This window comes from Camarhynchus parvulus, chromosome 21, assembly GCF_901933205.1.
Source record: "Camarhynchus parvulus chromosome 21, STF_HiC, whole genome shotgun sequence".
Classification (NCBI taxonomy): domain Eukaryota; kingdom Metazoa; phylum Chordata; class Aves; order Passeriformes; family Thraupidae; genus Camarhynchus; species Camarhynchus parvulus.
In genome coordinates this window covers 4,517,342-4,543,888 of record NC_044591.1, presented here as the reverse complement: position 1 = coordinate 4,543,888, position 26,547 = coordinate 4,517,342, and the positions used below count along the sequence as shown (strand labels likewise).

The 26,547-nt window shown below is 52.5% G+C and overlaps 1 protein-coding gene across 1 annotated transcript in view; it reads left to right on the top strand.

Moving 5' to 3' along the window:
- Positions 1-21,086, top strand: part of AJAP1 (adherens junctions associated protein 1) — a 38,343-nt gene extending 17,257 nt beyond the window's left edge. The window contains exons 3-6 of the mRNA XM_030963777.1: positions 6,817-6,904; positions 9,552-9,794; positions 11,724-11,854; positions 16,428-21,086. Of these exons, the coding sequence (XP_030819637.1) occupies positions 6,817-6,904; positions 9,552-9,794; positions 11,724-11,796 (404 nt within the window). The 3' untranslated portion in view covers positions 11,797-11,854; positions 16,428-21,086. The remainder of the gene's footprint in view (positions 1-6,816; positions 6,905-9,551; positions 9,795-11,723; positions 11,855-16,427) is intronic.
- Positions 21,087-26,547: the final 5,461 nt, after the last annotated feature.

Below are 26,547 nucleotides of genomic sequence, written 5' to 3'. Positions count from 1 at the left end.
CCGGCTGCTGCGTGGACATGGATGGGAAAGCTGCTTCCCATTTATTGCAAATTATATTTGTTATTGCTGATATTAAACCGTGGGATACCGGTGGATAGTTTACAGAATTTACTCACTGTGCATCGACTGCTTTGAGCCCACTGCGATTTTCTAGTCGAAATGAAAAGGAATTTTACGGCCTAATCTTAATCCCAATTAATTTATCCAGCCTGCCCTGCTTGGCAAAAAGAGACAATGCAACCAGGATGTTGTTCCTGACTTAAAGGGGTTATTTATAGCCGAAAAATAACTCCCAGCCTACACGCCTTTTACAAAACGCTGAAATGGGCTGGGTAGATCAGCGAGGGAGTATTGATAAGGGCTGAGGCTTTTGATGCTCTCTGCATGATGAGAGCATCAGCCTGGTCTCCCCCCGCTGGGATCAGTGCCTCTGGCCTCAGTGGCATCATCCAGTTCAGAAGGGTGGGGTCCAGTGGACTTGTTGCCATCAGCCAGCTGCAGGAGCCCCTCTGCCTGCGCCAGCTGTGGGAGGGTGGCTCCTGGCATGTGCTGGGGCTTACTGGAGTGGGCTGGCTTGTTTAGGCGAAGTTGAGCTGGCAGTGATGCCACCCACCTGCCAGTGCCACCGCTGCTGTCCTGCGTGGCCGCAGAACAAAGGGAGCTGCAGCCCAGACAGCTCCCAGGGGGCCAACTGCTTTAATCTGCACGCTTTAGCTCTCATTAGGGGCTTTCTCCATGATAGGAGTTTTTGCTAATTAACTTCTCTTCAAGCAGTGAATGTGATAAACTTCTTCCCGGGTCTAAAGGCCCTGTTTGATCCCAGCTCATCCACCCTCCGTTGAAAAGCTCCTGAGGTCCAGATCCGCTTTTCCTTCCAGTGCTGGGGCTGAGCACCCAGGAGAGCTCTCAGTACGCTCCCAGTGGGAGCTCCATGCCCCTGCCATGCCTCAGGACAGCGTTTTGGGAGCGAGCAGCCGGCTCTGTCTCAAAGCAGGGTCCGTGCCAGTTTTGCTGGTGCGGCGCCTGTGCGAAGCCGTGCAGCTTCCCAGCCCTGCTCCGCTCTGTTATATAAGCTGTAGCGGCTGGAAGTGTTTGTTCTCTGCTGGGAAAAACATATGGCTACAAATGAGGATGAGGTAACTCGCCTGTTCGGTTTATTTGCCTCAGCAAGCATTGCCAGTCCCTGTCCGGTGAGGCGCCTTGACGGGAGCCCGCGCTGGGTGTGGTGCTGCTCTCACTGCCTGTGGTCCCTCAGCTGTCCCCAGCACATGCCTGGGGGGGTCAGGGTGGAACCACCTGTGTGTGGCACCCACAGGAGCTGCCAGAGCTGTCCCAGGGCTCCTGGAGCCACGCAGATTCCACGCACTCAATTCCATCGGAGCAGGTGGCTGCTGTTGTGCTGCTGCCCCCATATCCCTCCTGTGCCCGGTCCTTGTATCCCTCTGTGCTTTGCCTCTGGGTCCCTGGTGGTTGTGTGGGACCGTGGGGTCCTTGGGGTGCACGCAGGGTGGTAAAAAAGACCCACTTCACTTCAGCAGAGGCAGCAGTGCTCGCTGAGATGAGCAATGGGAGCAGCTCTGCTCTGTCAGATCATCTCTCGCCCCCCTTCCTTCTCGCTGAGGAGCGAGAGAAAAAAGCCAGAAACAATGCCTCCGTGAGTTGCTGACAGCAAAAACAAGCCTAAAAAAATTCCCCTGGAATAGGAATCACTCATCTTATAGGCAGGAGAGGCAGCAGAGGAGTGATGGCAGGTAATGCTTGGGATGAGAGCAGAGGCAGGCGCGTGTGCTGGCCCAGTGGGTGCTGCTGTGGGGGTTCAGGTGACCTGTGGCTCAGGTGCTCCTGTCCCTGTGCCACCCCTGCTGCGCAGCACAGCGCTGCTGGCATCAGCTGGGCGTGCAGGATGTTCACCCAGGCGTAGTTTATGCTTGTGCTTTTCAAAAATGTGCTTCCTTCTTCAGGGCTGTCATAATCGTTTTACTCTGGAGCAGGGAAAGAGAGGAATAATTAAAATTCCAGCATGCTGCAAGTGGGAAGGGCTGTGAGGAGCGTTCATCGGGCGCTCTCCACGTGGGCTGGGCTCCTCCAGCAAGGCAGAGCATCCCTGGGTCCCGCAGCCTCAGCCAAAGCAGAGAAGAGTGGAATGAATCAGAGCTGTCAGTGCGAGGCTCTGGTTTGTCTGAGCCTCCTTTCAGGAGCTTTAGGATAAAGCCGTCTTTAATTAAACCTTTAAGTGCTTTATAAGGCAGAAAACTCCATGTGCTGTCTGCTGCTCTTAGTGGTATTAGATGGCCGGTCGCGGCGCATTTGGCACCGCAGTCTGTGAGCTTGTGGCAGAGCTGGTGCTCAGGGACACCCCTTCACCAGGGCTGGGCTTCTCCTGGGGGAATGTGGGGGCCATGTGGGTGTTGGCAGCTGGATCTGAGCTGGTGGTGGCCCCAGGCCACCCCTCCCCACCTCCAGCCAGCAGTGTGTCAGCAATAAATAATAACAGAGGCATTGCTTCCTGCTGGTGATGACCCTGCCTCCAGAAAGAGGGTGCAGTAGGGGGTTGCTGGAGGCGAGGAGATAGTAGATGCAAAAAGCTTCAAAGGAATTAATTAAAGATAAAATGTGTTTAAAAGAAAAAACCCTGGGCAGTGAGGATGGAGCTGCCTCTTTGATCCGCCGTGCCGAGGCGTGGGGTGGTGCCGCAGCTTGGGGACGGAGAGGAGGTGAAGGAGCTGGATGGTGTCTCCTGGGCTGGCACCACGGTTACCCTTCCTGGGAGCTATCCAGAGGATCCCTTGTAGGGCCGTGCATCAGCTGCAGCTCTCCTGAAGGGTGGAGGATGGCTGTGGAAGCCAGAAAGGAGCATGGCCATCAGCTGAGCTCTCCCTACGAGGGAGTCGGGACGCTCCCTGGGATGCGCGGCTGGCGAACGTGCCTGTGCACATCCTCCCACGTGCCTCTCAGTGAGCCAGAAACTCCCCTCTGCTGCTCTCCAAGTATTTATTGCTCGGTGATATTTGCTGTAACACCTGAGAAGATAAGTCCCAGTGTCTTTAGCATAAACCTCCAGGATTTTCCTTCTTGGCAAAAACATTTTGCAGCAGCAGCAGCAACAGGAAGATATTTTCTTTCTTTCATCAGTCCAGCTCAAAATACCAGGAAGTTGCCAGGAGCCTTGGTGGGTTTTTTGCTGAAAAGCTGCATTTTCACCTCAGGATGACTAACACTCCCTGGGCTGGGTTTCAGAGAGATCACTGATTTACCAGGTGAAAACCCAAGCAGCTTTGCTGACCTCAGCTTTGCCAGCAAGAAGGTGTTGGGAAGAGCAGAGCCGAAGTGGTTTGTGGCGTGGTGGATTGGGCAGCAGAGGAACTGGCTGTGTACTGTAACAAGGCTTTTCAAGAAGATTCCTGCTGTCTCTCCACCCCTGTATCAGACCCTTGTGGCTTTTGTAAATTATTTTCCTTACAAGCTATTAACCAGCAGTAGGTTCATGTTACGGCCAAATCTGGCTGATCCCCCCTGGGAAAGGCCGGCGGTGGCAGCAGGGAGGCCACACCACGCTCCTGATTGAATTGTTCTGTCCGCAAGCAGCTTTATCAGGGGATGAGGTTTTTGGGGCTCAGATGTGATTTCTGATGGCTGGGGAAGCTGTAAAGCCTCTTGAGTCCAGCGGCTTTGCCCCAGCTTCTCCACAATGCTCAGGAGGAGGCATTGGCATCCTGGTGCTCAGAGAATGTGAGAACAGAGGAAGGGGACTCACGGCAGGACTGAGGATGGGATGCTGAGGAGAGGGAGATCCACACAGCATAAGTGTGGGAAGAGACTGTGGGTAGCAATATCTGGCCTGTATGAATAACTCCAGTTTTCTCCCTTTCAAATGAAATAGAGCTGTTTTCTCCTTTTTCTAATTTTATGCAGCTTCAAGGCCTTGACGAGGGTCTTCAAAGAGTTGCAGCTCGTAGCTGTTTTTATTGGGAAAATGAAAAATACAGGCTCCCTAACCAGAGCTGTTGAAATAAAGGCCTTGGGGGATAGAGGTTCTCTTTGTTTTTAATTAAGAGCTTATATCTCCTGTTCGCTGCCATGGCATGCTCCTGCAGTAGCAAGACATTAGTCTCGAATGGATTTTTCTCATGGAATTAATTCCATTGATGCAGAGCTGTCCGGGAGCCGTTTCAAAAGGTGGCCAGAAAGGCCAAACCTCAGCACTTTCATCTCAGCAGCAAATATATGGTCTTTAAAATAACAGATTAAAAAAAAAAAAAAATAAAAGCCCTGGCATTGCCTTGCTCTGAGAAGATTGGGGTTTTGCCCAGGATGTGGGGAATCGGGAGCTGGGTTGTGCTGCCTTGCTGGGATTCTGTGGCCCTTCTCCCCCCACCTTGGGGATTTAGAGGCCCCAGTGAGAGCGGAGCGCACACGGACAGCACGAGAGTGGAAAAACCCAGAGATATTTCAGCATTTCCGAGGGTTCAGAGAGCGCCTTTGAAGAGCTTTCCCTCCTGGCAGGCGGCATGCGGAATTCTGCTGCACTAGCAGAAGAGCAGAGGCTTGGACACACTTTCGGCTCCATTAAATACTTCTCCTGTAATTACCCTCCAGTTAAATGGTCACTGCGTCAAATTGCCTGGTAAAAGCCTTGGCAGGGGGAGCCCTCGCAGGGCCGAGGCGTTCGCAGGTGAGAGGGGCCGGGGCCGGGTGTCCCTCCCTGCTGCAGCTCCCTGTTTCCACGGTTAATAACGTGTAATTACATGGCCACCGGGTTCCGTGACCCGCTGGGATCGGAGCTTTTGCCAAGGAGATGAGCAAACAAAACCCAGGCGCTGTAATCCCTGCTCCCGGGGTCTCTCTCTGAGGGGCACAGGCTCTCATGGGGAGTTATGCCTGGGCCAGGCAGCTTCCTACACTGCAGGAGGAGGATTTTGCCCTATGAGCTATTGATTTTCTCTTCCAAGTCCCCTTCCTCCATCCCATTGGGCTTTGAGGGCTGTGTCTAAAATACTGCTTTGCCCTTGGCATCATCTCTGTCCACCTCACTTCACCCACCAGTGTGCTTTATGTCCCTTACAGGACTTTCCCTTCTCAGAGAGTGCCCCACACATTAACCTCACCTCTCACAGACTGGATATTTGCTTGATCTTGCTCCGTTTGGCCCTACATGCTTTGAGGGCCTAATAGAAAGTATTTGATATATTTGTAAATTGATATATTTGATATATTTGTAAATTAAGAATAAAGACCTGGTAGTGTTTATTGCAGCAGGTATTGCTATAGAGCTTCCCAGGGAACCATCACGGGCCACCTGTTGGGTGCCTTCCCTCTGTCCATCGCCAGCATTGAGACAAAGGTCTCCTGTCCCCTTCAAACCCCCCTGGCTTCTGCAGAATCTATACATGATGCAAAGGAACTTTGCTGTGCTGGTACATATGGCAACTTATGCGTGTGATGGAGTCTAAAATTATCCAGCCTTTCTTAAAATCCATGTGTCCTGCTCCAAGGAGCTGCCATCCTTCCCAGTGCTCAGCCACCTGCAATCTGTTCTGCCTGTGCCTTTCCCATTACGTAAATGCAAGGATTAATTGCATCGTTAGGTTCTCCCGTGGCCCTGCCACCACTGCCTCAGCTCCCAGCATTGCAGAAGGTCTTGTCCCCGACTCCGCTTCTGTTTTCAAAGGAATCGGGCACTGGGCTGGTTTGATTTTATTTTTAGAGCCTTTCCTTTTATCTTTCCCAGCAGCGTCCCACTGGGAGCTGCTCCAAGGCTGCCGTGCAGGATGCGGCCGGGCTGGCTGCTGCCAGGGTGGGCGTCACTCCCGACCTGCCACACGTGGGCACGAGCTGCCACCACCCTCCTCGGGCCCGTGGGGACACGCTCCCATCGCCACCACCCTCTGGGAACTCAGAAGTCTTTCTCTGGGCCTCACCTTCAGCAGGTGGGGCGCCAGTGGGAGGTGGGGAGCCTCCCAAGTGTGGCGTTTTCCCTGAGAATTCCCCTGGGAGGTGAAACCCAGAGGTGGAGCAGCTGGAATTGGCTGCTGCCCACCCTACCAGCACAGGGGCCATGAGTGAATCCTTCCCCAGGAGCAGTGGCTGCCCCAGTGCTGCCCCTGGCTCCCCCAGGCACCCCCAGCTCCAGCTGAGCCATGGCCCTGGCACTGGCTCTGTCCTTGCCACAGACACATACAGATATATATATAAAACTGCTTATTTTCCTGTCATTCTAAGACTTATTTATTTATTAAAACTACCATCCATCAGGAGCTGCAACATCTGTTTGTGAAAAATAGCACATCCTTGGGCTGCAGCCAGGGAAAATCATTTCATTATGAAATTGCAACTGTAAGGCAGCACAAAATCACAAACATAGTGTACAGCGAGCTGCTTTTGTTTCCAAACTGCTCATTAGGAATGATCCACGAGCCAAAATGATACCCCGTGGAAGGTGAAGAGGGGGAAATGAGCCCACCCGACCTGCAAGGCGAGCAGCCGCCAGCGCTGTAATTATTCTCCCTGGTGAATCCCGCACCCGGTGCAAGGCTGTGCTCGTCTCCCTTTCCGTCCCAGAGGGGAGACGTCTTCACTCCTCTTCCGTTCTTCGTGCCTAATTCGGGCTGACAAGGAACATACTTGAGAGGATAGGAAATGAGGAGCCTGGCTTACAGATTTATTTTGTGTAAGGCAGGAGAGAGGATTGCGGCACCGCTGCTGGGGGCTGTGTGTGGCCTGGCTCTGGGAGGGGGTGGTGGGGGGCTGTGTGGGGGGGGGGCTCTGCCAGGGTGCCCTCAATTCCCATCCCCACTGTTTCTTTTCTTCTGTCTGCAGGTCTGGCTGTTCATCAGATAATCACTATTACCGTGTCCCTCATCATGGTCATAGCTGCGCTGATAACAACTCTTGTCTTAAAAAATTGGTAAGGTCCCTCCTGCTCTGCTTGGCTTGGGGGGTGGCGTGGGATGGGGACAGGGTGGGGATGGAGGTGCCCATCCCGCTGCAGGTGCCGAAGCCTGTGGCACCTGCCAGTACTGCAGGAGAAAATGGGGGGTTTACAGCAAAACCGTCAAAGCAGGTTGGTGCATCGGGGTTTGGCTGTGCCCAGGTTGGGTGGACAAGTCTCATGGGACACGTGCCTCAGCACAGTGCCACCTGGAGAGGTCAGAGCCGTGTGTTGGGCCACAGCGGGTGTTCCCAGGATCTGTCCAGGACCAGCAGCTCCTCTGCTGCCTTCCCTAAGGAGCTTTGATGCTGCTCCTAAAATCCCCAGCCTGGCTTGGCAAGAAGCAGCTGCACCTCCTGCCCTTCCCTGTGACCCCAGGGACAGAAGGGCACCTTCGAAGCCCCTCAGGTGCCATGGTTTGAAGCATGCCCCAACCCCCAGGGCGCTGCTGTGCTCCTCCAGCTTCATCTGCTCCGGTTTGTTCTCTCAGTGTGGCTTGGGCGTATGGCAAAATAGGTTAGCTTTCGCTCCAGGCACTCCTCACTTTACCTATTTTCCCAGGGAAACTGGCCTACTTTGAGGTCAGCGTTGCTGGCGCAGCGACACGGCTGCAGCACGGGGCTGGGGGGAGCCTGGCTGGTGGCTCTCCCCTCCGGCCTGGCCGAGCTCTGCGTGGGTGCTGCAGCAAATCAGTTTCTGCAGCCAGGAGGCAATTACAACACCGGGTTGATGAGGAGCCTGCTGGCTCGGTGGGATGAGAGGAGAAGCCTTTTGCAGGTCTATCTTCATCTTGGCAAAGCCGTAATGCTGAGCAGCAGCCGACTGAAAGCACCGAGGTTCTGTCCCCACAGCTGAACTTGCTTTGGGGAGCAGCCAGTGAGGCTCCCTACTTTATCTCAAGTGGGATTTAATTCACTGAATTTCCCTGGTTGCCGCAGTGTTTCAGTGAAGGAGCAGGGAGAAGAGTTTATAAAGCACTTGTGGGATTTGTTTCCAGTCGCAGCAGTGAGCGGTGCGAGTCATTGATCCGGCTGACCACAGCTTGGCAGAACAGCTCGGTAACTGCTGCTGAAACCAAAAAGGGGGAAAAAATAAATCCAGTGATCAGTGTAGAATAGAAATGCTTTACAGTAAGTGAAGTTGAGAAATCACCAGAGAAAATCCTCAGCAGGAGAGTGTGGGCAGCACCCAGGTGTGTCCAAGGTGAAGAAACAGTACCTGGGAGTTTGCTCAACTCTACCCAAACGGCCTCGGTTCACTGGGTGACCCCAGGCCACGTTCAGGTGCTCCATGGCAGGGCTGACCCACACCACACATACTGGCTCTGTCCCCATCAGAGACACAGTTGCTGTCCCTGTCCTTCAGCTGGCATTTGTCCCCCTCGAGCAGGACGGGTGAGCGATGGCTGCGTGCCAAGCCAGCGTCCTTCTTGTCACTGCTCCTCCTGCACACATGCCGTGGGGAGACAGCAGTTGGTTTAGGGCTGTCTCTTTCAGTTGCATCAAGCAGAGCGGAGCCAGCAGCCAGATGCTGTCACCCTGGCCAGCACAGCTCCCAGCAGAGCCCCACGTTCCTGTCCCCAGGGGTGCCCCTCCACAGACAGTGCCAGCATCGCCAGCTCCCACCGCCCTCGGAGCTGCCACCTCCCAAAACTCCAGCGTTCTGCAAGGCGCTGTCAGTCTCATCTGGAAAAAGTGGCATCTTAATTAAATCAGTGTCTAGACCCTGAAATAGGACCAGGCTGATTGAGGGCGGCTCCTGTGAGCTGGGGTTCTCCTTGTCTCTGACGTACTGAGGCAGAAGTGTTGTGCAGCCACGAGATCCTTATGAAGCCTCCAGAGCTGGAGGAGCCTCTGGAGAGCAGGGCTGCCCTGCCAGCCATCCCTCTGCTGTGTCACACCAGGTCCTTAGCTCATTTATCCTGAGAAGTTCCAACCTGTTGGTGTCTCCCAGATGGAAAGGGTTTCGCTTCATTGTTCTCACCTACATATTTTCACTTAAGAAAAGGCTTTTGCTTCCTGCAGGTACAAAAGTGTGACTCATTAAGTCATTCCTCTGATGGGAAAAAGCTTGTGTCTAAAATGTAAAAAAGCATCGAGCCAAATGACTGCTTGTGGCTGATCTTTCCAATTCTGAATTGGAATTAGAATTTCTGAATTCTAATCTAGAATGGAACAATCTGTATGGAACAATCTGTAATGACTGGTCAATCAGGTGATTTCCTTTGCCAAGTTTCAGGGATACAGTGTGCCTCCCATCCCTTCTGCTTTGGCCTTCAGGCCATAACAGACTTATAAAAATGATGAAGGGAAACTTTTTACACAGAGAGACAGTGGGATGGGACAAGGGGAATGGTTTTCAACTAAAGTGAAGATTTAGATCAAGTCTTAGGGGAAATTTCTTCTTTATGAGGGTGGTAAGGCCCTAGCACAGGCTGCCCAGAGAAGCTGTGGCTGCCCCATCCCTGGAAGACTCCAAGGCCAGGTTGAACAGGGCTTGGAACAACCCAATCTAGTGGAAGGCATCTCTGCCCATGGGAGGGGGATGGAACTGGAGGGTTTTTACATTTCCTTCCAACCCAGACCATCCCATGACTGTCCGATTCTGTCTCCCTCGTGCCCAGCTGTGCGCAGAGCGGGCGCCCCCGGCGCAACAGCCACCAACGCAAGCTGGACCAGCAGGAGGAGAGCTGCCAAAACCTGACTGACTTCGCCCCCGCCCGCGTGCCCAGCGCCCTCGACATCTTCACCGCCTACAACGAGACGCTGCAGTGCTCCCACGAGTGCGTGCGGACCCCCGTGCCCGTCTACGCCGAGGACACCTTGCACTCGCCCGGGGATTATAAAACCACCTTCAATGGAAACAGGTGAGCTGGGCGCCCTGGCTTCCCAGTGTGGGGGCAGCGCCATCCCGCTGGGGTGATGGGGGTCTGGTGCTCAGGGGTTGTCACTGATGTATTTTCTGAAAAATCCCCTTGGCGGGATTTTTTTCTCCTGAAAAGCAGAGAGGCCTCTAAAACAAAATGTAAACAATAATTATCTGATTGCTTAGAGTGTGGTTTGGAGGTTGCTTACCAACAGGTGTGTGACCGTGTTCACAGGGGTCTGAGGATGAGGGAAGAGACGAGGATCTGACTCCATGTTTCAAAAGGCTGATGTATTATTTTATGATATACATTACAGTAAAACTATACTGAAAGAATCGAAGAAAAGGATTTCATCAGAAGGCTAGCTAAGAATAGAATAGCAAAGAATGATAACAAAGGTTTGTGGCTTGGGCTCTCTGTCCGAGCCAGCTGGACTGTGATTGGCCATTAATTACAAACATCCAACATGGGCCAATCACAGATCCACCTGTTGCATTCCACAGCAGCAGATAACCATTGTTACATTTTGTTCCTGAGGCCTCTCATCTTCTCAGGAGGAAAAATCCTAAGGAAAGGATTTTTCATAAAAGATGTCTGTGACACAGGTGCATCTTTGGTCTCATGTAGATTGTTTTTACTTAATGACCAATCACAGGTCCAGCTGTGTCGATATTCTGGTCAGTCACAAGATTTTATTATCATTCTTGTCTAGCCTTTTATCTGTATCCTTCCTCTATTTGTTTTAGTATAGCATTTTTAATATAATATATAGCATAAAACAATGAATCAGCCTTCTGAAACATGGAGTCAAGATTCTCAACTCTTCCCTTGTCGAGGTTGCCTGCAAATTCCACAGGGGGGGATGTTCCAGGAGCATTTGGCAGAGCCTCCTACCTCTCGGGTGCTCACCCACTCATAGTTCAGTGTGGGACTGGCCCCTTGACCCCCAGTTCTGGCAGTGAGGCTGGGTGGGTGCCTCAGCAGCCCCTGGCCCTGCAGGGCTGGGCGAGCTCAGCACCACACACAGCGTTCATTTCCCAGCTGCTGCTACCCCTGCCAGCACATAAAATGCCACTGGATCCATTTTTCCAGCGCCCGTGCTGTCTCCTCAGTGGCATCGGCAAAGCTGCCGGGCTGCAAACAAGCAGGTGATTAATGGAGGAGCAGGCAGCGAGAGCCAAATGAACCGTTTGGCTGCTGCAAAACAATGGCACAGCGCTAACAAGGAGCATCGTTTGCAGCCAAGGGATGTGGCCGTGCTCTGCCAGCCCCTTGCCTGCCCAGGGAGGGGATCAGGAGCAGTGAGGTTGATGTTTCCCACACCACAGGCTGTCTCCAGAGTGCTTTCACCGGGTACTGGTGTGGTTTCACCATATGGTAAATGTGTGTCCCCATCAAAGGTAGAGGGGAAGCCAGGCAGAGAGTTTTGAGGGAGAAAATGAGCAGCTGATGCTCCAGACAGCCTTGAGGAACCACGACATGTGTGGCAGCCACAGCCCAGATCTGCCTGCCCCAAGGACAGGCCTGGAGCCAACAATTTAATGCCTTTCAGCCAGCGTTGATGCCTTTTCAATCAGCATTTCTTGCGTGTGTGCAGGGTTCTGCTCATCTGCATTTTCCGGGGTTTCTTCACATCTCGGGAGGTAGAGAACTGGCAGGGATTGTCACACCATTTTGTTGGGTTGATATGAACTCCAGCCAGGTGACAGAGAGCGTGCCTGTGTTATGACTAGCAGAGACCATGGCTTTTTCACCATCCAGGGATGCTTTCTATCCCAGAGCACTTCCAGGCAGCCTGGTGAACCCAGGCCCACTCAAAGCATCGCTCCAGTGAGATGTAGAACAGCTGACTGTGCAGCAGGCCACCCCGGCTTGCACCATGTGTGTTACGTACCAGCGTGTACAAGCCCCTCTTTCTGCTCACTGCAGACCCTCTTCTTCTGACCGGCATCTTATTCCCGTGGCCTTTGTGTCTGAGAAATGGTTTGAAATCTCCTGCTGACTGGCCGAAGCCTGTTTGACTTCTGGGGGCAGGGCAGACGCCAGCGGGCTGTTTCCTGGTACGTACCGCGCTCCCTGCACCCATCCCGCATCCATCCTGTGCCCCTGCTGTGCCCATCGTGCCCTGCCCGGTGCCATCCTCCCTCCTGCACTTCATTCACTGTGACTGGAACTCATTCCATGCTGTGGATGGGGCATTGGGAGCCAAACGAGGCTCCCTTTTCCAGGGAGGTTAATTGCAAACAGGCCAACACTAACAGGGAGGGACTGGGATGGACAAGGACTCAAAAGCAAAGGGTGCCTGGGGCAGCCTTGAAGTTCAGCCTGATCCCATGGTTCCAGCCCACCTCTGAAACCTCAGCAAGCCACAGTAATTTCCGTGCTGGGAAATGGCCTGATCTGTAATTAACCTCTGGTGGCATGATGGACAGCCCGCCGTGTCAGAGCGTGCACGCTCCACCAGTATCTGAAAGCTCATTTGGTGATGTTTGCTGTCATGAACACTTCCATGCTCACTGCAAGGGTGCTGGGGTCCTCCTCCTCCTCCTCCTCCTCCTCCTCCTGCTGCTCTGCAAGGCCAACCCTTCAAGCACAGTCCCCAGCAGCCGGTCACACCTGGGGTGTTGCTGTGACTGAAGGAGCGCGGTGATGTTCTGGTTGCAACAGTACAATCTTTGGGGATTTCCTTCTCTTTCGTTGAGTTGGCCTGAGCCGTTTTCACCTCCTTGTGTCACTTTTGAAGGTGGCACAGCTGATAGCAGTGGCAGGAAAAGTCTGTGTGTGCCAGCTCGCCCTGGGCAGCGGTGCCCGCTTGAGCCACGTGCTCAGGTGAATTAATTGCTCTGTCCCAAGTCCCTGCTGTAATGAATCATATATTCAGTGTAAATGAAATTTCCAGCCTTCCCTGGCTGCAGCTCACTTGGAATAGCCTGTTTAACATTATGCACAGCTATTGAACACAGAAATATAATTAGATTAGAATGGAAGGGAATAAAAAGTTAATGATCTTGGCCGTGCTGGGGCTGTGGTGTCTAGACAGGACAGGCGAGGTGTGTGCCAGCACAGTGGGGCAGAGAGCAGGGATTCACCTGGCATGGCCCCACTGCCCCCCCAGAGCCTCTTCTGGCTGCAGCAGCTTCACTGGTGAAGGTGAGAGGCTCTCACTCCCCATCCACTGATAAGCTCATGTTTTTTCTCTGACTCTTGTTGTGGCCATTGTCTCAGGGGACAGAGGGCAAAGGAACCCAGGCAGGAGCTGATGCCAGGAGTGAGGGCAGCAGGAGAATGAGCGTGGAGGATCTGCAGGGAGCACCAGCCTCAGCAATAACCCACTGGGCTTTTTCCACCGTCAGTTTTAGAGTTTGGGAAGTCTTTCCATTGGCTTAAAGTGAATTAAAAAGAAATAACACAGCTGCACTCAATGCCATCTACAGCTCTCCATGCCTCAGGTAGAGGGAAGGAAGGAGCAGCTTGAAGCGCTGTAGGAATCCTGTGTGGATCCCACTGCTCCTGCCCCAGGTCCTGTGAAACCCCAGGCCAAAACTATGCCCTGGTCACCTCCATAGATTTCTTGAAATAGCCCGAAGCCATTCCATTACGCCTTATTAAATCCTTGAAATTCTCATTGATCTGTTTTCATGGAATCCATAAAACGCACATTGACACGCTCTGGAAAAATCTATCGGGCTCGTACCTGGAGCATTAGCTCTGTAATGGCACTTCAATTACAGATGCAATTCTGGAAGCTGCTGTTTGGTTTCATTAAGGAAAACAAAATGAGATTGATCCCAAACCTGTTCTACCTGTTCTCTGCATGTTTACTCTGCACAGGTGTGTTTGCACCAGCGTGTTTTTGGGGCACACTTGCATAAGTGGTGTGTCCCAGCTGAGACCAGGTGCTGGTGGGGAATCCCTCAGGTGAAATGAGCATTCCAAGTTTCATGTGTCACTGTGTAAGGTGCAGATGGCATGGAGATGAGCTCCCTGCTAGGCTGTCCCTGCCAGGCTGTCCCTGCCACCGTGGTTGCCTTGTGCTGTCACCAGCTGCCAAGTGCCAGAGGAGCAGTGGGATGGAGGGAAGCAGAGGAGTGGAGGCATGGAGGATGCCTCTCCAGCTCTTGTTTCTAGGGGAGAGGCTGGTGGAAAAGGAGATGCAGCTGCTTGGGCTGCACCATTTCCGGGGGAATGAGTATTTCCTGGCTGGCATCCACAGCTGCAGCAAGGTCACCTGAAGGGGACAGTTGCTGTTGACCCACTGCACTACAGCAGAGGAGAAGGATAATCTGGAGCATGTGCAGCTTTCTGGCTGGAGGGGCTACATGCAGCTTTCTCCTCACAGCCCCTTTCTCCTGGTGTTTTACACATTTTAATTGACAGCACTTCACAGCTCTGAGCTGTCTTGTGTGCACATTAGTGCTCCTGATGGTGTGGGGCCAGAGCTGGAGGCACAAGGCAGGTGGCATGTCCCAGGACAAGGGTGGCAGGACAGAGGTGCTACAGATGTTGAGATGACCACTAGGAGCCAAGTTGGAATTTAATGTCAGTTAATGGAATTCACATCTGACAGTCTGTGAGCCTGGTGTGAGGGCTGACCATGGTGCTGCCCAGCTGGCACCCTGGCCTTGGGTGATGCCGACAGCATCATCAGGCTGGGCTGAGCAGTTGAGGCAGCAGATATAATGGACAGCACTGCAGAGCATCTCCAGCCCAGAGAGCTGCAGGCAGCGCCACGGTTGTGTCAGAAAACCTGGTAAAACTCATCCAGGTACACAGGGAGCAGATGTTGAAGCTATTTCCTGGGGTCAGATTCCTCCTGTGCCAGCAGGAGCCACGGGGAGGGTTCCTGTGCTGCAGGCATGGTCCCTGTCAGGGCCCCATCCTTCCCCACAGCAGGCAATGCTGCCCCTGGCAAGCAGCTGGTGGAGCTTTCCAGCAGATTGCCTGTGCTGGCTTCTGGGCCCCTCTGGAGCACCAGCTCCTTGGTAGATGTCACACCTCGGTGGATGTCACACCTCAGCAGCAGCTGCTCCTGCAGGCAGAGAAGTCAGTCTGTCTGCAGCAGCCTGGTGTGGCAGTGCAGCCTCAGTGCAGCCCTGGGCTGGCGAGGGGAGGAGTGGAGCAGTCAGTCGAAGCTCTCAGGAGTTACCTGAAGGGAGGGATGGAAACTTCTCTTGCCTTGTGCCAGTGGTGCTGGAGGAGCACCCAGACAGAGGCAGGAGTGGCACCACTCTGCAGACTAGCACAGGACACATGCCAAAGACTTGAGTGGCTTTGTCCAGGCACCACAGCACAGGATGGCTGGTTTGGCTTGGTTTCATCCTGGCTTTGGGGCTTTCTGAAATGAAGTTTGAGATGCCGCATTATTCTTGTCCTTAATCCCGCTCTCTTTGACTGAAAAACCCCATGGAATGAGATTATACAAAAATCTGTAAGGTTGATCAAGCGCTGACCTACTTTGCACAAAGAGGCTATTTGGGATACAATACCGATTGTACACCCTGCTGTTGTGCATTAACCAGTGCCCACCAGGAGCCACGGGATGCTGGGCACCTCTGGCAGGGAGGGGACAGTTTGGGGCAGCAGCTGTGCTGGTTTGGTGACACCAGCCTGACCCTGCCCTGGCACAGGGCGGTGAGAGCTGACAGAGCTGTGTGGTAAAGCCACGCTGGAACACGGCAGCAGCTGCTGCTGGCCCCGTTCTGCCTAACAACAGCAAATGGTTTGTGTTAACATTAACAGATAATGAGTCATCATAAAAGATCCCAGCTTGTCTTTGGAGGAGTAGCAGCAGTCCCAGCACAGCCCCAGCACAGGAGATTAAGGACTCTGGAAAATCTGTCTCGCTAATTAAGACTTCAGGGTTGCTCTTGGAGATGGTGTATTGGGCATCTTGCTTAAAAATAGCGGGTTTTTAGAGAAAGAATCCTGGAACAAAAAGCACAGCACATTCTGGATGCTGATCCCAGCGAAGCAGAGGGCACAGATTAGGGATGTGTGGGTCAGGAATGTGTATCCTGAGCATGGCTTACAGGGTGTAGGTACCTGCTGGCAGCTGTCTTTGGCACACCCAGCTGTGCTACAGCTCATTAAATGTCACGGACATGTAGAGCAAGTGGCCACACGCCAGTGATGGGGAGTGATTGTCTTCACATTGAGGGTCCAAGATTGCATAGGAAGACATCTTCCAGTAGATGGTAAATAAATAGCTTAAGGACTTTGATAGGATCTCTGGTTTGGTGCTTAACCAATTCCCTATTGATTCTTTAGATTTAACTTTAGAAAATCTTGTTAGTGCTTGTCATCATCTGCTCGTCTGCCAGAGCACTCGCTGCTCGAGGCCCGAGTGTGAGAAGCTGCAGAATGCAGGGATGATCCGGAATAAATCCCACTCTGGAAAAGGCCCTGAGGAGAGAGAAGTAGTGGTCCCAATCCCCAGCACAGACCAGAAGCTGCAGAGAAGGAAGAGGAGGAGGTCACTGGTACCCTGCTCCCCCAGGAATCCCACAGCTCCACAGCCAAGGGGGAAGGAGGAGGAAACCTCTAGGCTGTGGAGATCATCCAAGCAGTGATGCAAGACTTGGTGCAAATTCCCTGTTGTGACTATATCTTTCTTTGTCTTCTTGTCCTCAACAGGATTCCATTGGTGAACCTGTAAAAAATATAAAAAAATAATGGGTTACCTGTACCTACCATTTCTGTTTACCAGTAGGAGACTCAAAGAGCAGCGTTCTATGGGCCAAATATATTTTTATAAAAATGAACACGCCTATAGGTAACTGCGTTGTCAAGGAGCACGTTTTTGGGAGGAGAGGAAGGAAAGTGTGCGAGTAAAGAACCCCGTGGAGGAGGAAGAGGAGGAGGAGAAGGAGGAGGAACCAGCAAAGGGATGGAAAGGGAAGGATGAGCGCCTGGAGCCCGGCCATGGACGGTGACTCTGAACCTGTGCCAATAATTACCATTATGTGCCATGAACCGATGAAAAGACTTTGCAAAGAGCTGAGACAATAACGCCTGGAAATGTTGTGGAGGACAAGTGGGGCATCTCTTCTGGTGGGGTCATCCATTCCAGTCCATACATACGGTATATGTAGAGAGAAAATATATATATATATATACACACACAAACACTTTTTGTACTGTAGCAATTTTTGAAGATCTTAAATACTCATTTTTAAAGAAGATGTCATGGGCTAAAAGTCTCATTTCTTTAACACGCATCATGCAAACTGGGTGATCTGATGTTTTCTACTTTGGCAGCTTGCCTGTCAACCTATATGTGTATATATAGGTAGACATATATACATATATATACGTGTGTGTGTGTATGTATAGACATATATATGTATGTATACATATATATATAATTTTGGTTCTTTTTGGAAATGCTTTTCCAGCAACGTGACCGTGGTGGGAGACAGCTGGGGCTGTGCTGCCGGAAGGAAGCAGAGGAAAAGCTTCCCAAAACCATCCAGAGCACAGCTCAAGGCGGTGCTGAAGGTATTTCCAGGCTTCTCTATCCCGATACATCATCAAGGTTGATGGGAAGAAGCTGGAAAGCCTGAGCCTGCCCCTTTTCCACAGTGCTGTGATTTCTGCCATGCTAGGCATGACACCTCGGGGCTGGACGGGACAGATTTTAGGGGTGGACTTCCAAAAGATGGGCCTCTCTTGGCACAGAAGAAAAAATTTTAGGAGTGGGGTGTGGGAAGGTTTTTGGAAAATGTGGCTTCTGAATTAGCCACAGCACCAAAGTTTACTCAGCCCTGTGTGAGAAACCAGAGGAAGGAGCTCATGTCGTCCTCCCCCAGCCTGGGGCTGTGGGATTGAGAGAGCCTCTTCCTTTGTTCTCCCGGTCTTGGCTGGCTCTGCTGCAGCAGGAGAAGACACAGCCGGCTGTCCACAATCCTGGAGATCTCTTAGTAGTGTTTAAAGGGAATTTTTGCCAGGGAAGCGCGATTCTGCAGGCTCCAGTTTGGTGTGTTGCTCTAGAAACACGTCCACGCCCATCCAGCTCCTGCTGGGGTGGGTGGTGTTCGTGGGTGCTGACCCTAAACCCTCTGTCCAAGTCTTTCCATGGAGTCAGGTGCTGCCATGCCGTGCTGCACATCAGACACTGGGATGGGTCTCGCTTGGGTCCCTTCAATGTTAAAAGGGTGGAAACGACAGCAGAGATCAGACCAAAGTCCTCCAGTTCTTTTTGTAAACTGCCCTTGGTAAATACTAGTGGTTTTTTAGAATTGTCCAGATCCACGTTTCTACTCCCCCACTGATTACTCAGCTCCTTTTCTTTATGATAATGAACGTGCAGTTTAAAAACAAACAAAAAAAAAAAAAAAAGTAGAACCCTGTGGTGTTGCGCATAGCCACGCGTGCGGTCTCTTGTTCCCGTGTCCTTTTCTGTCCTTTTCCCATGGAATTGCACAGTCTGGATTATTTGTCCTGAATTTTTGGACGCTGCCTCAGACAGAAGTCTTCCTTGCCAGCCCTGACAATTACCTGCGGACTTGAGCCAACCATCCCCTGGGCAGAGCTGTGTCTCCTGGGTGGCTCATGTCCTGCTCTCCAGAGCATTGGATGCCTCCAGGGAGAAGAGGAGACAGTGTCTTGCTAGAGCAGTGGCCCCCAAAGCTTTAGCTGTTCCTGGGGAACGTGGGGAGTGTCTGTCCTTGGGAACTGTGGAGTCTGAGCAACTGCTCCAAGGTCATCTCAGTGTCCTGGGGCTTTCCTGTGATGCTGGTGTCAGTGGTGCAGCCCTTGCCCACAGGCTCTCCTCCCTTTGTGACTTCTTGGGAATCCATCCACGCCAGCTTTGAGCCATGTTCCTTGTGCTTCTCCCCTTGATCTTCCTATTTATTTCGTTCCCACAGGTATTCCAGTGTAATTGCGGTAGCAATGTGACAAGAAATATATCTCAGCTCCTTCATTGCAGGGCATCTGAAGCAGCATTCTGTGTTTCTGCATGGATGGAACCTGCTGCCCGCAGGGAAGTTGTCAGGCAGAGCTGGGAGGTGCCAGGGCAGCACTGGTGCAAGCAGTGGTGATGGTGGCAGTGGTGATGGAGAGGCACCTGGCTCACAGGAAATTCCCTGTGGAGCTGGGGAAGAGGAAGGGAAAATGTGTGTTTGTGTGTGTGTGTGTGTGTGTGAGAGAGAGAGAGAGAGAAGGAAGGTGAATCACTGCAACCCTGAGGATGGGCACAGGTTTCAGAGGGCAGGACTTGCATGAGCTTCCCCCGCAGTCTGCAGCAGGACATGTCCTGGTCTCCCCGAGCTGAGCAGTGAACCAGGGAACAAAAGTAGATGCACAATCTTCCCTTATTTATAAGGACCAACAGCACTTGCACTTTATCAGAGGAAGCCTCCCCCCATCCATGCTGGGTCACTGCGGTGGAGGGAGAGGAGGAGGAGGAAGGGCTGGGATGGAGCTGCTGATGCAGTGATGGACGAGGCAGGATCCAGGCGTCCCAAGGTCTTGCACAGTGAAGAGAAATGAACTGTGTTGATCTCATTCCCTCCTATTGAGGAAAGCCAAAAAACAAGAAAGAAATGAGAATAGAAAGTCGCATTTCCATGGCTTAGTCTATTGAGGAGATCTTCCCACCGTGGAAAGGCAGGGAAGCATGGTGTTCTCAGACACGCTCCTGTGGGAGCTTTGTCATGTTTTGGGCACATCGTCTCACCCCAAGGTCCTGGAAGCTTGAAAAAAGAAAAGTTTTGCTCCTTGCTTTGCTGTAAGCCCTCAGCCCGCTGCTGCTTGTTTGTTTTCAGTTCATTTTCCAGATTTCTTAGCCCCTGAACAGTCCCTGAGAAACACACCATGGCAGCCAAGAGGCTGCCACATTCCCCAGACGTGTCATGGGGTGCCTGTGTGTCACTTGTGGCTCTGTCTTAGAGAAAGTGGTGTGTCACAAACCACCCATGGCAAGGAGAGGTTGGCTCTCCTTGGGCTCTGCAGCAAGCCCAGGCTTCCCAGGGCTGTCTGGGACTCTCCTCCCTCCACATCCCTTGCAAACCCTGAGCAGGGGCCACAGGATGTGCAGCTCCCACCGGGCTGGGGGTCAGTGCCACTGCTGCCACCGGCACCGGTGGGCTTTGTCCTGCACCAAACTGAGCAGGTTTGGGGCTCCAGGTCTGAGCTCCCACATCATGGCACCAACAGGTAGGGCGGGCAGGGTTTGCTCCTCAATCCCCTGATATTTGGAAGCCCCGAAGGCGGCTTCACCCCACAGCACCCCAGGCAGAGCTGGCCTTGGGCAGCCGCCTGTCTCTCCAGATCCGATCGTTTACCTTCACTCTGTCTTCCCAGCTGGAGAAAGGGCGGCCGGTGGTGGTGGCAGGAGCCGTGCTCCAGAGAACACCAGTGCTCCACGGGACACCGTGGGGTCAAGGGCACCGAGCCTGCCAGGAGGTCACCGTAGCGATGGCAGAGCTGGCGCGGGGACGGATTTCAGGTTACCTCTTCTCCACTGGCAGCTTGTTTGCGAAGGAAGGTAGTTCAGCTGAAACGGTAGTTAAATAGTAGATATTCTACACATAATATATATTTTGTAAAAAAAAAAATTTAAAAAAAAAATAAAATAGAACAAAAATATATCTATCCTATCTCAGCCCACCCATTTCAGGATGAATGTGGTTGGAATTTTCGTTCAACCAGATATTAAATCTGTACGCGATTTTTTCAAAACCAGCAAGAAATCCTTTGCCATTTCCAAGTCTGTGGGTTTGGTCTCCCGAGCTCATCTAACGCTTCTCACACATTTTTAAGAATTACTCTCAACATTTGTAGGTACATTTTTAATAGTGTCACGAGTGAAGATAATATTTACTTTGAAAAAAGTATATGTTGCACAAAAATGTACACTAAGGGCACAGATTTCTGACCCAGATTCTTCTATTTTAGGTTCCAAGGGGTTTATTTTTTTGTTTGATAGGACATGTACAGTGAAGTTTACACTTTATTTTTATTTTGCCAAAACCCGTTTTCTAACATGAGACAGTTTTACTTTGTAACCGGTTTTACATCACTGAGTACTTCTTTCTTTTCCTGGGAAAATCCTGCACCAGGAGGCACCCGGTGGAAGCGCCATCGCCTTTTGGCATTGTGGCTGCCCCACCCGCCCGCGGCGCGAGCTGGGGCGGTGCCAAAAGGACCTTTTTTCTTCCTGAGCGGTTTTTAATTTGTCTCTGTCCGTGGAAGCCGTGTATTTGGAAGCACTGTAAATGCCACCCTGTCCCCTTGCCCTCTGTATATTTAGTACTCTGATGTTGCTATTAAAACTGATATGAGAACCGCGCAGCCGCTGCTGACTGGGTTCCTCCGCGCGCGTTCCCCGGGGAGGGGACGGGGTTGGTTTGGTCTCCAGGGGGATCCATGTCTCAGCAAGGAGTCTTTCTGGGGAAATCCCCATGTTCCCAGCTGTGCACACCTCGGGTGAGCAGCAGGGAAATGGCCCTGCCTTCATCCTGGGAAGAGGGTCTTGTGCATCCCCTTGGAGTCCCCACCACCGCAGTGCCACCTCCACACCCCGTGGCACAGGTGGGAGGGTGCCAGCTCCCCAGGCTCACCCAGTGTCCCCCAGGGCTTTGAAGGGACCCTGTGTGCCTTGGGACAGCTGCTTGGAAGAGGGAAGACATTGAACGGGACTGTTGGGGAGTTAATTAAGCATCACTAAAGATGCCTTAAACAAACAGCTCTGCTGTGAAATCACTTCATCCAGCTACATCTTTTACCCAAGGAGGAGTCCTGGCCATGAACAGGTAAGTGGTGGCTCTGGTTTGCACACTGGGTGTGGAGCAGGTGATGATGGGTCACACTCAGGCTGGCCCTGCTGTGCTGCTCAACAGATGGACAGAGGGATGTGGGGACTGGGCAGCACAAGGAGGGCTCTTGCCAGGCAGCAGGGACAGCTCCCATAGCCCCCCTGGCTCCCACCATATCCCCCTTCCCCAGGGCACTGTGGGACAGCACGGCTGTCATCCTCACAATGCCATCTTGACCTGGAAAGGAGGAAAAGCCTTTATTGGTGTCCATGTTGGCTTTGAAGAGGGATGGCCTGGGATGACAGAGACCAGCACAGCCACCTGCATTCCCAGGCTGTGGCAGCAGCCTTCCCGCAGTGCCAGCACCCTCCACAGCTCTCCGTGCCAGACCAGAGAGGATGCCCAGCCCCAGCCCAGCCAAATTTCAAAAGCTCCATTCTGCAGGAAAATATATAGAAAAATGGGGAGGGACAAAGTGAGCTGCTCTTCATTTTAAGGCCAAATTGCCAGCTTAAATCACCGAGACAATGTGTACAAGCGAACAGGATGCGAATGGCCTCAGAGCTGCATATATCAGCCGGAGAACTCTGTTCATTTCCAGATGCAAGTGGGATTTCAGGGCATGAAGTACAGTGTTAGGTTCTCATTCCTTTCCCTGCTATTTATCACAGCCGGAAACGTACTCACCAGCCTGAGCCATTCCAAGTGACGCTGCTGGGAGCGTGGAGGAGAAATATTGTGCTGAGCTGTGGGAGAGGGATTGGGGTGGGACGAGGCAAGCAGCCAGAGGGAAGAACCAGCATCCCTACTCCCTCCAGCACCCACTGCCCCAGCATGGAGCCGGGAGCATCCCCTCCTGCTGCTCGTCCCGCCGTGCAGCGAGGGCCAGGGCATGGCCACCACACACCACGCCCTGGGTTAAACGGTGCCACGAGTGGTGCCCAGGGCTGGAGGGGCCGTGACAGGGTCACTGTCCCCTTGTCAGCACTGAAGGTTGCCAGCTCATGTCCCTTCCAGCACTGCTCGGCGGGGCGAGGCTGGAAAATGATGCTGGAAACAAAACACCGCACACTGGTGCCGCAGCACACAGTTCTGATAAAAAGTAGGACTAAGCATTATCCAAGTTTAATTATTATAATTATACCGGGCGAAGTAATTGCTGGGGATATTTTAAGCTTCAATCAACACGCTATTTTGAAAACCGAAGCCTTGATTTACCCAGGGCGAGGTGGTAACCATCAACAGGCACCCGTGCTGCTGGCAGCCAGAGGAGCCCACCGGGAGGGTTTGTGAGCTGCTTGGAGCTTCTTGTCTTAAAATAGGGATTTGGGAGGCTGGGGGGGATGAGACAGGCAGTGGGAAGGTGGAAAGGGGTCCCACATGTCCCACAAAGCATTGACTAAAAGCCTGGATGCAGCAACAGGATGGGCTGCAGGAGCAGCATCAGCTTCAGGAAGAGAAGCCATGCAGGATAGGCAACCCCAGCTCTGAGGAAGATTGGCTGGGGCCGGATGATGTAGTGATGCTGAAATCATTTAAGCTTGTTATGGTGGTTTCTATGGCTCTCTGGCTGGATGTAACAAATTGTCTGCATCATTTTCCAGATGGATCATTCTTAAATCATCCAGGACAGGCTTCAGGGCTTTGCACTGAAGCAGCGGAAGGCACTTTGGTTCAATAAATGCTGGAACGGTTCTGAATCAAGTGCTATTTCTTATTAAAAGTGTAAGTACATCATCCCAGCTGATGGGTCTCACAGCCAAGAGCTCCATGCTCTGAGTGCCCTTAGGTCCCCAAGGGGATGGGGGACAGGAATGGGGGGCCCCATGTGGGTGCCTGTGGTGCCAGGCAGAGTGTCTCAGCAGCAGAGCAGAGGGAACACTGATGGATAAGGTTGCCCAGCAGCTCATCCCTACTCCCTGCTTCGCCCTCCCCAGGCAGGTACCAATCCCCAGCACACGCCCAGCTCCTGGCACAAGAAAGCCTGAACAAAACCTCTTATTAAAATTGGAATTAGCTGACCCTTATTATTATTAGCTGACCCCTCTCTGTGAGGAGAGCTGCAGCCACAATCCCTCAGTAAGTTCTGCTGCAGAACAGAGGGTTTATCACTGCTGCCCTCGCTGAAGCAGCCCGTGGTGCCCCGTGGCACAGCGAGATGCCGACGTGCCCGGCTCCGTCACCGCTCTTGGCCGCACCCGGTGTGCCCGGTGAATGATGAGAGATGAGAGATCAGTTTGTTACTGCCAGGCCATTTGGGCTAATGAGCAGTTCAAGGCAGCCACGCCTCTCCGCAGAGATGAGTTATGGCAGGAGGGCTTGGAGAGGAAGAGCCCTGAGGGCGCTGCAGTGGAGGAGCCTGCATGGCACATGGGGACACAGCCCATGGTGGGGCTTCTCCATGGTGGGCTCAGTCCAGAGTGGGCTCAGCCCAAAATCTCCTCCAGCCCACCTGGGATGGGCAGGGCATCAGCTCGTGACTTGTGTGGTGGATTGGCTTCCCTTGGGACTTCTCCTAAGGACTCAGGATGCAGTCCCCAGGTTTCAAATGCCAGGCTTGTATTGGATCTAATCTTGGGTATTTCTGACGCTGGCAGGGACTGAGCCCCAGGGCTGTGGGACCTGCTTGGCTCTGCCAGCAGTGACATGTCTCTCTGTGTTTAATAAACGTAGCAGAATGAAATCCCTGTTGTTCCTGCTCATCCTCCGAGCATGATTTTAACTGAAAACTGACATTTATCTTAGTTCCTTGTCAGGCCAAAACAGGGACAGACTTTCTTGGGAGGTTTATTATCTTTCTCTTGCAAATTTTCAAGTGTGAATAAGTGCTGTGGCTGGCGCAGAGGACGGAGGCGGGAGCTGGTGGTGGGTGTCCTGGGAGCCAGCTCCTTGCCTCTGCCACAGCAGGATGAGAGCAGGAGGGGGAAAAGCCCTGGTGGCACTTGGAGGGGCAAGGTGACATCGCAGTGGGAAGCCTATGTGGCACCCAGGTCACAGAGAACAGCAGGGCATCACTCAAGCATCAATGCCAGGGGAAACACATCCACCCCTGCAGGCGAGCATGTCCTCCCAGGTGTGTTTATTGACCTGCCTGAGGGCTCTGAGGTGGCTGACCGCACTTTCTCCCTGCAGCAATTGATTCCAGCTGGCTTAGCTCAGGGAACAGTTGATTTCTCTGCCTGATACTCACTCTGGCCTTCAATAACACCGTGTTTAGGAATAGATCCCAGGATTCACTGGCAGGAGCGTGTAGCCATGGTATTTTCTGAAAAATCACTTTGCCAGGATTTTCCTCCTGAGAAGCTGAGAAGCCTCAGAGGAAAAGAAAAACAATCATTATCTGCTGCTGTGGAATGCAACAGGTGCATCTTTGATTGGTCCATGTTGGTTGTTTCTAATTAATGGCCAATCACAGTCCAGCTGTCTCGGACTCTCTGGTCAGTCACAAGATTTTATTATCATTCCATTCCTTTCCTTTCAAGCCTTCTGATGAAATCCTTTCTTCTCTTCTTTTAGTATAGTTTCAACATATCATTTTCTTTAAATGTAATATATATCATAAAATGATAAATCAGCCTTCTGAAACATGGAGTCAAGATTCTCATCTCTTCCCTCATCCTGGGACCCCTGTGATCACCGCCACAGGAGCACATCACCTGATGTGTCCGATGGACAGCACTAACAGGTGTGGCCTTGAGGGTTTTGTTTCCCACAAAAAGCCACAGTTAAGCAACACCAGAAGACTGCTCTGCCTGGAAATCCAGCTCGGTCCTTTCCTCTGAGTCTCCTCTCTCTAACCTTGCAGGCTCCATGGCTGGGGTGATCAGGGCTGCACTGTGAGGGACACTGCCTTTGGTCACAGCCAGGCTCAGTGTGGGCACTCAGAATGCAGCACCCCAGCCCAGGGCTGGCTGGCCAGGGGTCCTGAGTGCTTGCAGGTACCCCAGGCCATCCTTCCCTTCTTAAAAGCCCAGCCAGTACTCTGCCCCTGCACTATAAAAAGCACAGCTTGACATTTGTTTTTCCCTATCTATTTCTCATCCCTGTTTTCCTCCTCATCGCTTCAGCCTCCACGACCATGTCCCGACCAGCAGCTGGGCACAGAGCAGTGGATTGCAGCCAGCACCATTTGTGAAATGGGTCTGTGAAGCCATGGGAAGAGCCATATCCATGTAACAGTCCATAAAGCTGTCCATTGGAGCAGCTAGCCATGCTCAGCCCCTGGGAGATAAAAAGCCCCACAATCACCAATTTGCTTTCAATCAGCTCTAAGAGCCTCTTGGCCAAAGCCATTCAGCATCCATGGATGCTGTTAATGTTTGGGCTGCTGTATCTGCCCTGGCATTCTCCCAGGGGTTAAGGAGACAGGAACCCTCAAAACCTGTCCCCTCCTGGGCAGGCACTGGCCTGCTGAAGCTTTGCTGTGCTGCATGTCCCACATCACCTGGGCAGAAGCTGCCTCAGTGTCCCTTATCCTAGAACCTGTCTCAGTGTCCTTTGTCCCAGAACCTGGCTCAATGTCCCCTGTCCCAGAACCTGGCTCAATGTCCCCTGTCCCAGAACCTGGCTCAGTGTCCCTCATCCCAGAACCTGGCTCAGTGTCCCCTGTCCCAGAACCTGGCTCAGTGTGCCTCATCCCAGAACCTGGCTCAGTGTCCCTCATCCCAGAACCTGGCTCAGTGTGCCTCATCCCAGAACCTGGCTCAGTGTCCCTCATCCCAGAACCTGGCTCAGTGTGCTATCCCAGAACCTGGCTCAGTGTCCCTTATCCCAGAACCTGGCTCAGTGTCCCTCATCCCAGAACCTGGCTCAGTGTCCAGCATTTTTCCAAGTCCAGCAGAGAGCCTGGCTGAAAACCAGGTGCCAGTACTGATAGTTTAAATGCCAATAAACCCCTTTCCCTGAGTGCTGGCAGATTTTAGAATTGTCTGCCTTTGAGTAATTGACTCCCAAAGGCACTGAGGTCACCTCTCCTTGAGCAAGGGGAGCGCAGA